At 41.8% G+C, this 20,050-nt stretch overlaps 1 protein-coding gene across 2 annotated transcripts in view; it reads left to right on the plus strand.

The window, feature by feature from the left end:
* LOC118378572 (IQ motif and SEC7 domain-containing protein 2-like) overlaps nt 1-20,050 on the plus strand; it is an 83,106-nt gene that overhangs the window by 27,627 nt on the left and 35,429 nt on the right. For both annotated transcript variants that reach the window (XM_052484439.1, XM_052484440.1), the window contains exons 2-3: nt 12,599-12,902; nt 14,818-15,246. In XM_052484439.1, the coding sequence (XP_052340399.1) occupies nt 12,599-12,902; nt 14,818-15,246 (733 nt within the window). The remainder of the gene's footprint in view (nt 1-12,598; nt 12,903-14,817; nt 15,247-20,050) is intronic.

A 20,050-nucleotide genomic window follows, 5' to 3' on the forward strand; every position in this document is an offset into this window, starting at 1 on the left:
CTGCTGGTCATTCATTCAAACACACTAATGATTTAACTATCAGGTTAGGAGTTATTGGGCACATACCCTGTATAACAAATTACTCCTTATTCCCTTAATAGTGCACTACTTTGGACCAGTGCACTGGCTATAAAGTGGTACACTATATAGGGTGACATTTCAGACTAACACACTAACACTTTATCTTGCAAATGTCCGGAGTGGGTGCTATGCTCATCTGTAAGTGCAAAAATGTTGCCTTTTTCAAACACCCGAAACAGCTTTTTTTTCCTGCAATCTAAAGCCTTAATCATTATGCTTAATTATATTTAAAAATATAGATATGTTTATTTTTCTGCATATCTAAACATACCTGATGGTTATTTTTTTGTTAAAGAAATGTCATATGCTTCTCTGCTTTTCTGACAAAAACAATATGGGGACAAGATTGAAAGGAATGTGAGTCTAGTTCTGTACATTTAGTAATTGCTTTTCTAACGGCCTGCTAGTTAGATAGCAACTCTAACTTGATCGATAGCCTGAAATGGCTTCATGGTAGTTAATTATGAGGAGATTGGAAACCCGTCTTGACAACATAAAACCATCTTCATGGTAGATAATTATGAGGAGATTGGGAACCCGTCTTGCTAGGTAGCTGGCAGTCTTACAGAGAAACAACAACCAAAGAATGAAACAAAAAAATAGTAATTATATATATATTCTGCAACTCATTTCTCATTTCAAGGAAAACAAGGACATTTCTAAGTGACCTCAAACTTTTGAATGGTAGCGTAGGGGCGGCAGAGTAGCCTTGTGGTTAGAGCGTTGGACTAGTAACCGGAAGGTTGGAAGTTCAAATCCCTGAGCTGACAAGGTACAAATCTGTCGTTCTGCCCCTGAACAGGCAGTTAACCCACTGTTCCTAGGCCGTCATTGAAAATAAGAATTTGTTCTTAACTGACTAGTTAAATAAAGGTAAAATAAAAAATAGGTTGGGTTTCTGCATAAGCACTTTGTGACATATGCTACTGTTCAAAATGTTTGTTTTCCTTGAAATGAGAAATGATTTGCAAAATGAATAGGAAATATAGTCAAGGTTATAAATACGGATTTTTAATTGAAATAATAGTTGTGTCCTTCAAACTTTTCTTTCATCAAAGAATCCTCCATTTGCAGCAATTACAGCCTTGCAGACCGTTGGCATTCTAGTTGTCAATTTGTTGAGGAAGAGATTTCACCTCATGTTTCCTGAAGCACCTCCCAAAAGTTGGATTGGCTTGATGGGCACTTCTTACGTACCATACGGTCAACAGCTCAATAGGGTTGAGATCCAGTGACTCTGCTGGCCTCTCCATTATAGACAAAATACCAGCTGACTGCTTCTTCCCTAAATAGTTATTGCATATTTTGGAGCTGTGCTTTGGGTCATTGTCTTGTTGGCTGAAATTAAGCGCCGCCCACAGAGTATATGGCACGGTGTTGCAAAATGGAGTGATATAGCCTTCCTTCTTCAAGATCCCTTTACAAATCACCAACATTCCCACCACCAAAGCACCCCCAGACCATCACATTGCCTCCACCATGCAGATGGTGTCAAGCACTCCTCCAGCATGTTTTCATTTTTCTGCATCTCACGAATGTTCCTCTTTGTTATCCGAACGCCTCAAACTTAGATTCGTCTGTCTATAACACTTTTTTTGTCCCAATCTTCCTCTGTCCAGTGTCTGTTCTTTTGCCCATCTTAATCTTTAATTTTTATTGGCCAGTCTGAGATATAGCGTTTTCTTTGCATCTCTGCCTAGAAGGCAAACAACCCGGAGTTGCCTCTTTGTTGACATTGAGACTGGTGTTTTGCAGGTACTTTTTAATGAAGCTGCCAGTTGAGGAATTGTGAGGTGTCTGTTTCTCAATACTAGACACTCTAATGTACTTGTTCTCTTGCTCAGTTGTGCACCGGGGCCTCCCACCCCTCTTTCTATTCTGGTTAGAGCCAGTTTGTGCTGTTCTGTGAAGGGAGTAGCATACATCGTTGTACAAGACCATGCAATTTCTCGCATGGAATAGCCTTCATTTCACAGAACAAGAATAGACTGATGAGTTTAAGAAGAAAGGTCTTTGTTTCTGGCATATTTGCGCCTGTAATCGAACCCACAAATGCTGATGCTCCAGATACTCAACTAGTCTAAAGAAGGCCAGTTGTATTGCTTCTTTAATCAGAACAACAGTTTTCAGCTGTGCTAACATAATTGCAAAAGGGTTTTCTAATAGATTAGCTAACACAACGTGCCATTGGAACACAGGAATGATGGTTGCTGAAAATGGGCCTCTTGTACACCTATGTGGATATTCCATAACACCTCTCTCACGTTTCCAGCTACAATAGTCATTTACAACATTAACAATGTCTACACTGTATTTCTGATCAATTTGATGTTATTTTAATGGACAAACATTTTTTGCTTTTCTTTCAAAAAAAAAAATTTTCAAAGACACTTCTAAGTGACCCCAAAGTTTAGAACGGTAGTGTATTTACATTTTTCAAACAAGAGGGGGCACATATCTGATGATTCCTCTGCTGTACACTGTATATGACTCTGAGATAAGCCATGATTAGCACTAGCATGTGAAATGATAAACAATAAAATAATGGCCTATAGTGGATTATTTCATCTATACAGTATGTAATACTATGGTAAAAAAAAAAAATATTTTAATACATTTGCAAACATAAAAAAAAAAAAACGTTTTTGCTTTGTCATAATGGGGTATTGTGATGTCATAATGGGGTATTGTGATGTCATTGGGAAATTGTGTTTAGATTGCTGAGGATTATTATTATTTTTTTTTACATCAATTTTAGAATAAGTCTGTAACGTAAACGTGAATGTGGAAAAAGTCAAGGGATCTGAATACCTTGTTTAAAGGCACTGTAGGTATAATTCTGTGGGCCTAATTCAGATAATTCCTAATTCAGATAATGCATGTAATAACAAGTTGCCCAGTGCTTCAAGCTAAAACATTTCAGAGTTTTTAAAAAAGGAACATCAATAGACTGTTACTTTTTGGGGGGGTTCAAATCGGTTCAGAACTTTATTTAGCTGGTCAGAAAAGTGGAACGGAAACAATGAAGGTTCTGTTCGGAACTAAACTCATTTTGGTTTCCACCTGGTCGACAGAGAAGACCTCCTGTCCAATCATATACAGATACCACTAGGAGCTCTGATTAAATTGTATGGATCACTATCAGTCTGGATCAAACCAGCTGTTTACAAACCAAACCAACTGGTGTTGCCAGAGGAGGAGGCCTGCTGTCCAATAAGTCTGTGTGGATATGAGGACTGGGTAAGGAAACAATGGGTTGAACCATGCAGCTGTTGTCCAGACGGTGTTGACATGGTAGCAGAGGAGGTTATATTAAATTGTAGACTAAGTTATATACTGTCCTTGTAATGGTGTATGTAGCTGACAGCCACGACCTTCTGCGTTTACCAGCCTGCGATGGGTTAAACCATGCAGCTGTTTCCAGACGTTGTTGACAGAGAGACAGAGGAAGCCTGCTGCCCAGTAAGCCTGATGAGCTGCACTTTTAATTAACCAACCAGACCACACGTCTACTCAATGAATCACTCTGAATTATTAAGTAACTACAGCAGATCACACACTGACCTTGTGTCCTTGTAGACACACAGACATATAGACAGACAGACAGACATATAGACAGACAGGCAGACAAACAGACATATAGACAGACAGACAGACATATAGACAGACAGACAGACATATAGACAGACAGACATACATATAGACAGACAGACAGGCAGGCAGACAAACAGACAGACAGACATATAGACAGACAGACAGACAGGCAGACAAACAGACATATAGACAGACAGACAGACAGACAGACAGACAGACAGACAGACAGACAGACAGACAGACAGACAGACAGCTCCTCTGACTGAAGGCTGTTTTATATCCCTGCTTTACTCTTACTAGCACTGATTAAGCTTTTTTTCAAGACGCCTGATTATTCCCCCTAGACATTACTATTTGTCCATGATGTGTGCTGATTGGTCAGGGTGGTGTCCATGACGCATGCTGATAGGTCAGAGACAGCATGGTGGACTACTGCTGTTCTTGAGTGATTCATGTTTTGCCTTTGACCTTCATGGCCTTTCTTTTGTAACGTGAAAACAGTGCATTAGGCTAACAGAGCACAGTCCTCCTCTCCTCTCCTCTCCTCTCCTCTCCTCCTCTCCTCTCCTCTCCTCTCCTCTCCTCTCCTCTCCTCTCCTCTCCTCTCCTCTCCTCTCCTCTCCTCTCCTCTCCTCTTCTCTTCTCCTCTGTAACGTGAAAACATTAGCAGACATTTGGAGATGCTCTTCACTACATTAGGCTAAAACAGCACAATCCTATTCTGTGACTGACTGACTTCTGACCACAACCTCTCGCCGGCAGCTGTTTCTGTTATCTCCCCTTCTGCTGTGAACCAGCTTAAGCCCTTCAATGCCTCTCCTCTCCCCCTCACCCCTCTCCCCTCCTCTCCTGCTGTGTACCAGGGTATGCTCTTCATGGCCTCTCCCCCTCACTCCTCTCCCCTCCTCTCCTGCTGTGTACCAGGGTATGCTCTTCATGGCCTCTCCCCCTCACTCCTCTCCCCTCCTCTCCTGCTGTGTACCAGGGTATGCTCTTCATGGCCTCTCCCCATCCCTCCTCTCCTCTCCCCTCCTCTCCTGCTCTGTACCAGGGTATGACCTTCATGGCCTCTCCCCATCCCTCCTCTCCTCTCCCCTCCTCGCCTGCTGTGTACCAGGGTATGCTCTTCATGGCCTCTCCCCATCCCTCCTCTCCTCTCCCCTCCTCGCCTGCTGTGAATGATGGTAAGCTCTTCATGGCCTCTCCTCATCCATCCTCCCCTCTCCTCTCCCATCCTCTCCTGCTGTGTACCAGGGTATGCTCTTCATGGCCTCTCCCCATCCCTCCTCTCCTCTCCCCTCCTCGCCTGCTGTGAATGATGGTAAGCTCTTCATGGCCTCTCCTCATCCATCCTCCCCTCTCCTCTCCCATCCTCTCCTGCTGTGTACCAGGGTATGCTCTTCATGGCCTCTCCCCATCCCTCCTCTCCTCTCCCCTCCTCGCCTGCTCTGTACCAGGGTATGACCTTCATGGCCTCTCCCCATCCCTCCTCTCCTCTCCCCTCCTCACCTGCTGTGTACCAGGGTATGCTCTTCATGGCCTCTCCCCATCCCTCCTCTCCTCTCCCCTCGTCGCCTGCTGTGGACGATGGTATGCTCTCTCTCCCTTCCCTGTTGAAGCTCTTCATGACCTCTCCTCGGTAAAGCAGGGCTTCAGAAAGAAGGAGAGGGAATAAAGGAGTTGACAACAGGGAATACTGTACTGTCAGAGAGAGAATAAAGGAGTTGATAACAGGGAATACTGTACTGTCAGAGAGAGAATAAAGGAGTTGACAACAGGGAATACTGTACCATTAGAGGAGGTAGAATAAAGGAGTTGAGAATAGGGAATACTGTACTGTCAGAGAGAGAATAAAGGAGTTGACAACAGGGAATACTGTACTGTCAGAGAGAGAATAAAGGAGTTGACAACAGGGAATACCGTACCATTAGAGGAGGTAGAATAAAGGAGTTGACAACAGGGAATACTGTACTGTCAGAGAGAGAATAAAGGAGTTGACAACAGGGAATACTGTAATGTGGGAGAGAGAATAAAGGAGTTGACAACAGGGAATACTGTACTGTCAGAGAGAGAATAAAGGAGTTGACAACAGGGAATACTGTACTGTCAGAGGAGAATAAAGGAGTTGACAACAGGGAATACTGTACCATTAGAGGAGGTAGAATAAAGGAGTTGACAACAGGGAATATTGTACCATTAGAGGAGGTAGAATAAAGGAGTTGACAACAGGGAATACTGTACCATTAGAGGAGGTAGAATAAAGGAGTTGACAACAGGGAGTATTGTATCATTAGATAATGTAGAATAAAGGAGTTGACAACAGGGAATACTGTACCATTAGAGGAGGTAGAATAAAGGAGTTGACAACAGGGAATACTGTAGTCAGAGAGAGAATAAAGGAGTTGACAACAGGAGTACTGTACTGTCAGGAGAGAATAAAGGAGTTGACAACAGGGAGTACTGTACTGTCAGAGGAGAGAATAAAGGAGTTGACAACAGGGAATACTGTACCTGTCAGAGAGAGAATAAAGGAGTTGACAACAGGGAATACTGTACCATTAGAGAGGTAGAATAAAGGAGTTGACAACAGGGAATACTGTACCATTAGAGGAGGTAGAATAAAGGAGTTGACAACAGGGAGTATTGTATCATTAGATAATGTAGAATAAAGGAGTTGACAACAGGGAATACTGTACCATTAGAGGAGGTAGAATAAAGGAGTTGACAACAGGGAATACTGTACCATTAGAGGAGGTAGAATAAAGGAGTTGACAACAGGGAATACCGTACCATTAGAGGAAGTAGAATAAAGGAGTTGACAACAGGGAGTACGGTACTGTCAGAGATAGAATAAAGGAGTTGACAACAGTGAATACTTGTGAAGACGTACAGAAAACGTTTGACCTCTGTCATTGCCAACAAAGGGTATATAACAATGTATTGAGATAAACTTTTGTTATTGACCAAATACTTATTTTCCACCATAATTTGCAAATACATTCATTAAAAATCCTACAATGTGATTTTCTGGATTTTTTTTCTCATTTTGTCTGTCATAGTTGAAGTGGACCTATGATGAAAATTATAGGCCTCTCTCATCTTTTTAAGTGGGAGAACTTGCACAATTGGTGGCTGACTAAATACTTTTTGGCCCACTGTACCTTAGTATGATTCTCAATCAGAGACAACGATAGACAGCTGCCTCTGATTGAGAACCACACCCGGCCAAAACAACAAAGAAATACAAAACATAGAAAATGAACATAGAATGCCCACTCTAGTCACACCCTGGCCTAACCAAAATAGAGAATGAAAGCCTCTCTATGGCCAGGCTACCAGCTCATGTTCGTCCACTCACAAAATATTTCCAGCATCCAAACTCCAACACTGTGATGAATGGAAAGAGACAGCTGTTATTCTAATGACTTTCTCTTACAAAAAACATCTACTTCACTTATATATCCTGAATTATAGACCCCCTCTCTCTCTCTCTCTGTCTCTCTCTCTGCCTCTCTCTCCTCTCTCTCCTCTCTCTCTCTCTGTCTCTCTGTCTCTCTCTCTGCCTCTCTCCTCTCTGTCTCTCTGTCTCTCTCTCTCTCTCTCTCTCTCTCTCTCCCTCTCTCTCTCTCTCTCGCTCTCCCCCGCCTGCTTAGTGACTCACCAACAACATGTGACTCTATTTGTATGAATATTTATTATTATTAGTTCCTGCCAAGGCAGCAGCTACTCTTCCTGGGGTTTATTATTGATCCCCATTGGTTCCTGCAAAGGCAGCAGCTACTCTTCCTGGGGTTTATTATGGATCCCCATTAGTTCCTGCCAAGGCAGCAGCTACTCTTCCTGGGGTTTATTATGGATCCCCATTAGTTCCTGCCAAGACAGCAGCTACCCTTCCTGGGTTTATTATAGTTCCCCATTGGGTCCTGTCAAGACAGCAGCTACTCTTCCTGGGGTTTATTATGGATCCCCATTGGTTCCTGTCAAGACAGCAGCTACTCTTCCTGGGGTTTATTATTGATCCCCATTAGTTCCTGCCAAGACAGCAGCTACCCTTCCTGGGTTTATTATAGTTCCCCATTGGGTCCTGTCATGGCAGCAGCTACTCTTCCTGGGGTTTATTATGGATCCCCATGAGTTCCTGCCAAGGCAGCAGCTACTCTTCCTGGGGTTTATTATGGATCCCCATGAGTTCCTGCCAAGGCAGCAGCTACTCTTCCTGGGGTTTATTATGGATCCCCATGAGTTCCTGTCATGGCAGCAGCTACTCTTCCTGGGGTTTATTATGGATCCCCATGAGTTCCTGTCATGGCAGCAGTTACTCTTCCTGGGGTTTATTATGGATCCCCATTAGCTCCTGCCAAGGCAGCAGCTACTTTTCCTGGGGTTTATTATGGATCCCCATGAGTTCCTGTCAAGGCAGCAGCTACTCTTCCTGGGGTTTATTATTGATCCCCATGAGTTCCTGCCAAGGCAGCAGCTACTCTTCCTGGGGTTTATTATGGATCCCCATGAGTTCCTGCCAAGACAGCAGCTACCCTTCCTGGGTTTATTATAGTTCCCCATTGGGTCCTGTCAAGACAGCAGCTACTCTTCCTGGGGTTTATTATGGATCCCCATTAGTTCCTGCCAAGGCAGCAGCTACTCTTCCTGGGGTTTATTATGGATCCCCATGAGTTCCTGTCATGGCAGCAGCTACTCTTCCTGGGGTTTATTATGGATCCCCATTAGTTCCTGTCAATGCAGCAGCTACTCTTCCTGGGGTTTATTATTGATCCCCATTGGTTCCTGCAAAGGCAGCAGCTACTCTTCCTGGGGTTTATTATAGTTCCCCATTGGGTCCTGTCAAGGCAGCAGCTACTCTTCCTGGGGTTTATTATGGATCCCCATTGGTTCCTGCCATGGCAGCAGCTACTCTTCCTCAGGTTTATTATACCCCAGTTAAAATGATATCCCAGGTTAAGCACTATATTGATACCCCAGGTCTCTAATGATACCCCAGGTTAAGCGCTATATTGTTACCCCAGGACTATAATGATACGCCCTGACCTTAGTGATCCTTTTAATTCTCTATTTTGGTTAGGGCAGGGTGTGACTAGGGTGGGCAATCTAGTTTTCCTATTTCTTTGTTTGGCCTGGTATGGTTCCCAATCAGAGGCAGCTGTCTATCGTTGTCTCTGATTGGGGATCATACTTAGGCAGCCCTTTTTCCCCACCTTAGTTTGTGGGATCTTGATCTTGTATAGTTTCTGTGTAGCCTGCAGAACTTTACGTTTGTTTTGTACTTTGTTGTTTTTCGGTGTTAATTTGAATAAAAGTAAGATGTTCGCCTACCACGCTGCACCTTGGTCTCCTCATTCCATCAACGAGTATAACACCAGGTCTATAACAATACCCCAGGTCATGAACTATAATGATACCCCAGGTCTATAATGATACCCCAGGTCTATAATGATACCCCAGGTCTATAACAATACCCCAGGTCTATAATGATACCCCAGGTCTATAACAATACCCCAGGTCATGAACTATAATGATACCCCAGGTCTATAATGATACCCCAGGTCTATAACAATACCCCAGGTCTATAACAATACCCCAGGTCTATAACAATACCCCAGGTCATGAACTATAATGATACCCCAGGTCTATAATGATACCCCAGGTCTATAACAATACCCCAGGTCATGAACTATAATGATACCCCAGGTCTATAATGATACCCCAGGTCTATAATGATACCCCAGGTCATGAACTATAATGATACCCCAGGTCTATAATGATACCCCAGGTCTATAATGATACCCCAGGTCTATAATGATACCCCAGGTCTATAATGATACCCCAGGTCTATAATGATACCCCAGGTCTATAACAATACCCCAGGTCATGAACTATAATGATACCCCAGGTCATGAACTATAATGATACCCCAGGTCTATAATGATACCCCAGGTCTATAATGATACCCCAGGTCTATAATGATACCCCAGGTCTATAATGATACCCCAGGTCTATAATGATACCCCAGATCTATAATGATACCCCAGGTCTATAATGATACCCCAGATCTATAATGATACCCCAGGTCTATAACAATACCCCAGGTCTATAATGATACCCCAGGTCTATAATGATACCCCAGGTCTATAATGATACCCCAGGTCTATAATGATACCCCAGGTCTATAATGATACCCCAGGTCTATAATGATACCCCAGGTCTATAATGATACCCCAGGTCTATAATGATACCCCAGGTCTATAATGATACCCCAGGTCTATAATGATACCCCAGATCTATAATGATACCCCAGGTCTATAACAATACCCCAGGTCTATAATGATACCCCAGGTCTATAATGATACCCCAGGTCTATAATGATACCCCAGGTCTATAATGATACCCCAGGTCTATAATGATACCCCAGGTCTATAATGATACCCCAGGTCTATAATGATACCCCAGGTCTATAATGATACCCCAGGTCTATAATGATACCCCAGGTCTATAATGATACCCCAGGTCTATAATGATACCCCAGGTCTATAATGATACCCCATGTCTATAATGATACCCCAGGTCTATAATGATACCCCTTGTCTATAATGATACCCCTTGTCTATAATGATACCCCAGATATATAATGATACCCCAGGTCTATAATGATATCCCAGGTCTATAATGATACCCCAGGTCATGAACTATAATGATACCCCAGGTCTATAACAATACCCCAGGTCATGAACTATATATATTATATATATATATATATATGCCATTTAGCAGACGCTTTTATCCAAGCGACTTACAGTCATGTGTGCATACATTCTACGTATGGGTGGTCCCGGGAATCGAACCCACTACCCTGGCGTTACAAGCGCCATGCTCTACCAACTGAGCTACAGAACCACTATAATGATACCCCAGGTCTATAATGATACCCCAGGTCTATAATGATACCCCAGGTCTATAATGATACCCCAGGTCTATAATGATACCCCAGGTCATGAACTATAATGATACCCCAGGTCTATAATGATACCCCAGGTCTATAATGATACCCCAGGTCTATAATGATACCACAGGTCTATAATGATACCCCAGGTCTATAATGATACCCCAGATCTATAATGATACCCCAGGTCTATAATGATACCCCAGATCTATAATGATACCCCAGGTCTATAATGATACCCCAGATCTATAATGATACCCCAGGTCTATAACAATACCCCAGGTCTATAATGATACCCCAGGTCTATAATGATACGCCAGGTCTATAATGATACCCCAGGTCTATAATGATACCCCAGGTCTATAATGATACCCCAGGTCTATAACAATACCCCAGGTCTATAATGATACCCCAGGTCTATAATGATACCCCAGGTCTATAATGATACCCCTTGTCTATAATGATACCCCAGGTCTATAATGATACCCCAGGTCAATAATGATACCCCATGTCTATAATGATACCCCATGTCTATAATGATACGCCTTGTCTATAATGATACCCCTTGTCTATAATGATACCCCAGATCTATAATGATACCCCAGGTCTATAATGATACCCCAGATCTATAATGATACCCCTTGTCTATAATGATACCCCAGGTCTATAATGATACCCCAGGTCTATAATGATACCCCAGGTCTATAATGATACCCCAGGTCTATAACAATACCCCAGGTCTATAATGATACCCCAGGTCTATAATGATACCCCATGTCTATAATGATACCCCAGGTCTATAATGATACCCCTTGTCTATAATGATACCCCAGGTCTATAATGATACCCCAGGTCTATAATGATACCCCAGATCTTTAATGATACCCCAGATCTATAATGATACCCCTTGTCTATAATGATACCCCTAGTGATACCCCAGGTTTATAATGATACCCCAGGTCTATAATGATACCCCAGATCTTTAATGATACCCCAGGTCTATAATGATACCCCATGTCTATAATGATACCCCAGATCTATAATGATAACCCAAATCTATAATGATACCCCTTGTCTATAATGATACCCCAGGTCTATAATGATACCCCAGATCTATAATGATACCCCAGGTCTATAATGATACCCCAGGTCTATAATGATACCCCCTAGTGATACCCCAGGTCTATAATGATACCCCAGGTCAAGCAACCTAATGATACCCCAGGTCAAGCAACCTAATGATACCCCAGGTCAAGCCCTATAATGATACCCCAGGTCAAGCAACCTAATGATACCCCAGGTAAAGCAACCTAATGATACCCCAGGTCAAGCCCTATAATGATACCCCAGGTCAAGCAACCTAATGATACCCCAGGTCAAGCCCTATAATGATACCCCAGGTCAAGCAACCTAATGATACCCCAGGTCAAGCCCTATAATGATACCCCAGGTCAAGCAACCTAATGATACCCCAGGTCTATAATGATACCCCAGGTCAAGCAACCTAATGATACCCCAGGTCAAACAACCTAATGATACCCCAGGTCAAGCCCTATAATGGTACCCTAGGTCAAGCAACCTAATGATACCCCAGGTCAAGCAACCTAATGATACCCCAGGTCAAGCAACCTAATGATACCCCAGGTCAAGCAACCTAATGATACCCCAGGTCAAGTCCTATAATGATACCCCAGGTCAATCAACCTAATGATACCCCAGGTCAAGCCCTATAATAATACCCCAGGTCAAGCAACCTAATGATACCCCAGGTCAAGCCCTATAATGATACCCCAGGTCTAGCCCTATAATGATACCCCAGGTCAAGCAACCTAATGATACCCCAGGTCAAGCACTATATTTGAGGTTATTTGAGATTTGAGGTTATCCTCTGATATCCTCCCTACACTCTCGTTCACTTTTCACAGTAGTTAAATATACTGTCCTCTCTTCTCTCTCTACCCCCCCCAGTGTGGAAGAGACTCCACGTGGCGACACAGGCAGTTTCTCTGACAGCACCTGTAGCCGGGGGCCCTACCTGAGCAGCTCTGATCACCGCTACAGCAGTGGCCCCGGCCCACCGGACCCCCGATCCCAACACCACCCCCAGGGCCCCCCGGTGGCCCCCCCCAGTCCTGCCTCCCTGGCCTGGGTCCAGAGGACCCGGTATCAGCCTGCCAGCCTGGCGCTCCGGAAGCAGGAGGAGGAGGACAACAAGCGCTGCAAAGCCCTGTCCGACAGCTATGAGCTCTCCACAGACCTACAGGACAAGAAGGTGTGCATATTATTATTATATTATTGGATGTGTTATTGTTATTATTATTGTTATTAATATTATTATTATTACTATTATTATGGAGGTGCAAAGCCCTGTCTAACAACTATGAGTTCTCCACAGACCCACAGAAGAAGAATGTATACAAGGCTTTCTCCTTTTGTAATGAAGTTGATTATAGTCTATACTTTACTATAATATGGGGCGGCAGGTAGCCTAGTGGTTGGAGTGTAGGGGCGACAGGTAACCTAGTGGTTAGAGTGTAGTGACGGCAGGTCGCCTAGTGGTTAGAGTGTAGGGGTGGCAGGTAGCCTAGTGGTTAGAGTGGAGGGGCGGCAGGGTAGCCTAGTGGTTAGAGTGGAGGGGCGGCAGGGTAGCCTAGTGGTTAGAGTGTAGTGACGGCAGGTCGCCTAGTGGTTAGAGTGTAGTGGCGGCAGGTAGCCTAGTGATTAGAGTTTAGGGGCGGCAGGTAGCCTAGTGGTTAGAGTATAGGGGCGGCAGGTAGCCTAGTGATTAGAGTGTAGGGGCGACAGGTAGTGGTTAGAGTGCAGGGGTGGCAGGTAGCCTAGTGGTTAGAGTGTAGGGGCGGTAGGTAGCCTAGTGGTTAGAGTGGAGGGGCGGCAGGGTAGCCTAGTGGTTAGAGTGTAGGGGTGGCAGGTAGCCTAGTGGTTAGAGTGTAGGGGTGGCAGGTAGCCTAGTGGTTAGAGTGTAGTGGAGGCAGGTAGCCATGTGGTTAGAGTGTGGGGGCGACATGCTGCCTAGTGGTTAGAGTGTAGGGGCGGCAGGTAGCCTAGTAGTTAGAGTGTAGGGATGGCAGGAAGCCTAGTGGTTAGAGTGTAGGGGCGGCAGGTAGCCTAGTAGTTAGAGTGTAGGGGCGACAGTTAGCCTAGTGGTTAGAGTGTAGTGGCGACAAGTTGCCTAGTGGTTAGAGTGTAGGGGCGACAGGTTGCCTAGTGGTTAGAGTGTAGGGATGGCAGGTTGCCTAGTGGTTAGAGTGTAGGGGTGGCAGGTAGCCTAGTGGTTAGAGTGTAGGGGCGACAGGTAGTCGAGCGGTTAGACTGTAGGGGCGACAGGTTGCCAAGTGGTTAGAGTGTAGAGGTGGCAGGTTGCCTAGTGGTTAGGGTGTAGGGGCGACAGGTTGCCTAGTGGTTCGAGCGTTGGACTAGTAACCATAAAGGTTGCAAGATCGAATCCCTGAGCTGACAAGGTAAAAAAAAAAATCTGTCGTTCTGCCCCTGAACAAGGCAGTTAACCCCACTGTTCCTTGACCAGTTAACCCCACTGTTCCTTGACCAGTTAACCCCACTGTTCCTTGACCAGTTAACCCCACTGTTCCTAGACCAGTTAACCCCACTGTTCTTAGACCGTCATTGAAAAAAATGATTTGTTCTAAACTGACTTGCCTAGTTAAACAAAGGTCAAATAAAATAATGTAATGTACAAACAGTCTGATTTCTGATGTTGTATTCTATATTGTTATGTATTCTGATTCTGTGTGATGTAATGAAGACAAACTAGTAAACTGGTTCAGGTCCTTTCCAACAGAAACAAAAGAACACGTTTTCAAAACAGAGGCTATAGAGATGACCAATTTCAACAGGGTTAAAAATCTCCCCTAATCTACAGCTCTCTCATTGGTCCCCTCCACTTCCTCCCACTCTATCATTGGTCCTCTCCACATCCACCTTCTCTCCGATTGGTCCTTTCCACTTCCCCCCACTCTGTAATTTGTCCTCTCCACATCCACCTTCTCTCCGATTGGTCCTTTCTACTTCCTCCCACTCTCTGGATGATATTTTCCAGTTCCTCCTTCTCCCTCATTGGTCCTCTCCACTTCCTCCTGCTCTCTCTCATTGGTCCTCTCCACTTTCTCCCACTTTCTCATTGGTCATCTCCACTTCCTGTTTCCTGTCAGGTGGAGATGCTGGAGAGGAAGTATGGCGGTTACTTCCTGAGTCGGCGGGCGGCGCGCACCATCCAGACGGCGTTCCGTCAGTACCGCATGAACAAGAACTTTGAGCGGCTGAGAAGCTCTGCCTCCGAGAGCAGGATGACTCGGCGCATCATCCTGTCCAACATGAGACTGCAGTACTCGTTTGACGAGCGGCAGGGCCAGCCCCAGGGACAGGGCCAGACCCAGGGACAGGGCCAGCCACAGGGACAGGGCCAGCCACAGGGACAGGGCCAGACCCAGGGACAGGGCCAGCCCCAGGGCCAGGGGGGACAGAGGTACCCCCACCCTGGAAGGGGGCAGCCTGGGGATGGAGAGATGGAGGCTGGGTCTCCTCCACTGTGCCAGGGGGACATAGAGTACACGCACCTGGATGAGACCTTCTCCAAACAGGTGAGAGGAACGGGGCTGCAGTAAGATCATTTATCTTGGTCAGAAGTCAAACATTTTAATGGTAAGCGATATTTAGGTCAGATTTAATTATTTTTCAGTAAAGGGAGGAAACTATGAGCTAGTTTCCCAGACACATATTAATAGTGGAGATTTTCTATTGAGCCCAGGAGTACTGTAGGCTAAATCTGTGTTCTGGAAACCAGTCCTATGAGTGTCTGTAACAGAGCATACCACTACAACTTCTTCCACCGCCAGAAAATATACTTCCAGACAGCTAATACAAGCCTGAACAACCTCTTAATGCAAACGCTGTGTCAGATTTGAAAAAAGCTTTACAGCGAAAGCACACTTTGCGATAATCTGAGTACAGCGCTCAGACCACAAAACAAGCCATACAGATATCTGCCGTGTTGTGGAGTCAACAGAAGTCAGAAATAGCATTATAAATATTCACTTATCTTTGATGATCTTCATCAGAATGCACTCCCAGGACTCCCAGTTCCACAATTAACGTTTGTTTTGTTCGATACAGTCCACAATTTATGTCCAAATACCTCCTTTTTATTCGCTCGTTTAGTTCACTAATCCAAATTCACAACGCGCAGGTACTTAGTCCAGATGAAAAGTCTAAAAGTTATATTACAGTTCGTAGAAACATGTCAAACGAAATATAGAATCAATCTCATTTTGGACAGGCTTACCTGTCTTTATCCATCCTGTGTGGCTTACCTTTCTGTCTATATCCATCCTGTGTGGCTTACCTTTCTGTCTTCATCCATCCTGTGTGGCTTACCTTTCTGTAGTGTTTAATATAATTTTACTAGAATCCCCAAATAGCTGCTGCAAAGGCAGAGGCTACTCATAGTACACGACATAATACACTACATAATACACTACATAATACAATATATAATACACTACATAATACACTACATAATACACTACATATTACACTACATAATACACTACATAATACACTACATAATACAATATATAATACACTACATAATACACTACATAATACACTACATAATACAATATATAATACAACACATAATACACTAAATAATACAATATATAATACACTACATAATACAATATATAATACACTAAATCATACAATATATAATACAATATATAATACACTACATAATACACTACATAATACACGATATAATGCAAAACATAATACACTAAATCATACAATATATAATACACTAAATCATACAATATATAATACAATATATAATACACTACATAATACACTACATAATACAATATATAATACACTACATAATACACTACATAATACAATATATAATACAAAACATAATACACTAAATAATACAATATATAATACACTACATAATACAATATATAATACACTAAATCATACAATATATAATACAATATATAATACACTACATAATACACTACATAATACACTATATAATGCAAAACATAATACACTAAATCATACAATATATAATACAATATATAATACACTAAATCATACAATATATAATACAATATATAATACACTACAGAATACACTACATAATACACTAAATCATACACTATATAATGCAAAACATAATACACTAAATCATACAATATATAATACAATAAATAATACACTACATAATACAATATATAATACAAAACATACAAAACATAATACACTATATAATACACTACATAATAAACTAAATAATACAATATATAGTGTATTGTAGTGTATTAGTGTATTATATATAATACAATAAATACAATACATAATACAATATATAGATCACTACATAATACATAACATAATACACTAGATAATACTATATATATAATACACTACATAATACACTAAATAATACAATATATAATACACTACATTATACAATATATAATACACTACATTATACAACATCTAATACACTACATACTACAATACAATAAATAATACACTACATTATACACTAAATAATACAATATATTGTTCACTACATAATACAATACAAAATACACTACATAATACATAATAATAAATAATACATAACATAATGTACTACATAAAACACTAAATAATACATAACATAATACACTACATAGTATAATACATAATACATAATATAATAATAACGAAATACAATACATAATACACTACTGCACATAATACATAACATAATACACAACATACTACAATACATAATACGCTACTGTACATAATACACTATTGTACGTAACATACATAATATAATACAGTACATAATACGCTACAATACATAATACACTACATAGTATAATACATAATACATAATATATAATCATAACTAAATACAATACATAATACGCTACTGTACATAATACACTATTGTACATAACATACATAATATAATACAGTACACAATACACTACATAATACAATACATAATACACTACATAATACAATACACAATACACTACATAATACAATACACAATACACTACATAATACAATACATAATACACTAGATAGTAGAATACATAATACAATACACAATACACTACATAATACAATACACAATACACTACATAATACAATACACAATACACTACATAATACCATACATAATACAATACATAATACAATACATAATACACTACACAATACACTACATAATACAATACATAATACAATACATAATACAATACATAATACAATACATAATACAATACATAATACACTACATAATACAATACATAATACAATACATAATACAATACATAATACAATACATAATACACTAGATAGTAGAATACATAATACAATACACAATACACTACATAATACAATATATAATACACTACACAATACACTATATAATACAATACATAATACAATACACAATACACTACATAATACAATACATAATACACTAGATAGTAGAATACATTATATAACACATAATATGCTATGTAAAACAAAACATAATACACTACTGTACATAATACACTTTTTAAAACAATACATAATACACTACTGTACATAACACACTACATAATTCACTACATAACACTACTTAATACAATACAAAATACACTACATTATACACAATATAGTACAATACATAATGCACTACTGTACATAATACAATACATAATACACTAAATAATACAATACACAATACATCATATTTTAAAATGTCTGGGGCTCTTCACAGTGCTGTTAGGTGTTATTTTATATGGTTTTATCAATATGGTTTTATTGCTAGCTTGAGTTATCTGGGTTCTTCGTTTGTCGAAAGAGAGTCGGACCGAAATGCTGTGTGGTGGTTATTCATGACTTTAATTAAAAAAGCGACACGTGAAATAACTAAACAAATACAAAACAACAAACGGACCGTGAAACCTAATTACAGCCTATCTGGTGAAACTACACAGAGACAGGAACAATCACCCACGAAATACACAGTGAAACCAGGCTACCTAAATACGGTTCCCCATCAGAGACAACAAGAAATCACCTGACTCTGATTGAGAACCGCCTCAGGCAGCCAAGCCTCTACTAGACACACCCCTAATCAACCACAATCCCAATGCCTACAAAAACCCCAATACGACAATACAATAAACCCATGTCACACCCTGGCCTGAACAAATAATTAAAGAAAACACAAAATACTAAGACCAAGGCGTGACAGGGTGGCAATACTGTGTGTTTCCCAGCCTCTGTTCTGGACCTGGGGGCTGTGAAGAGACCTGGTTGTATTTTTTTGTGTTGTACAGATGAGTGTCTGAACTGTGTGCCAAATCATCGTGGTCCTTCTGTAGCACAGTTGGTAGAGCATGGCGCTTGTAACGCCAGGGTAGTGGGTTCGATTCCCGGGACCACCCATACGTAGAATGTATGCACACATGACTGTAAGTCGCTTTGGATAAAAGCGTCTGCTAAATGGCATATATTATTATTATATATATATTATAAATCAAACCAAATTTATTTATATAGCCCTTCTTACACCAGCTGATATCTCAGAGTGCTGTACAGAAACCCAGCCTAAAACCCCAAACAGCAAGCAATGCAGGTGTAGAAGCACGGTGGCTAGGAAAAACTTCAGAGAAAGGCCAAAAACTAGGAAGACCTAGATAGGAACCAGGCTATGAGGGGTGGCCAGTCCTCTTCTGGCTGTGCAGGGTGGAGATTATAATTCATCCGATGATACCCCCGGACTGCGCCAAACTGGCAGGATATAACCCCACCCAATTTTCCAAAGCACAGCCCCCACACCACTAGAGGGATATCTTCAACCACCAACCTACCATCCCGAGACAAGGCCGAGTACAGCACACAAAGATCTCCTCCACGACACAACCCAAGGGGGGTTGGGGCGCAAACCCAGACAGGAGGACCACGTCAGTGACTCAACCCACTCAAGTGACGCACCCCTCCTAGGGATGGCATGGAAGAGCACCAGTAAGCCAGTGATCAGCCCCTGTAATAGGGTTAGAGGCAGAGAATCCCAGTGGAGAGAGGGGAACCGGCTAGGCAGAGACATCAAGGGCGGTTCGTTGCTCTAGAGCCTTTCCATTCACTTTCACACTCCTAGCCCAGACTACACTCAATCATAGAACCTACTGAAGAGATGAGTCTTCAATAAAGACTTAAATGTTAAGATGAGTCTGTGTCTCTCACATGGGTAGGCAGACCATTCCAGAAAAATGTATCTCTATAGGAGAAAGCCCTGCCTCCAACTGTTTGCTTAAAAATTCTAGGGACAATTAGGAGGGTTGTGTCTTGTGACCGTAGCGTACTTGTATGTATGTACGGCAG

This window comes from Oncorhynchus keta, chromosome 28 (assembly GCF_023373465.1).
Source record: "Oncorhynchus keta strain PuntledgeMale-10-30-2019 chromosome 28, Oket_V2, whole genome shotgun sequence".
Lineage (NCBI taxonomy): Eukaryota > Metazoa > Chordata > Actinopteri > Salmoniformes > Salmonidae > Oncorhynchus > Oncorhynchus keta.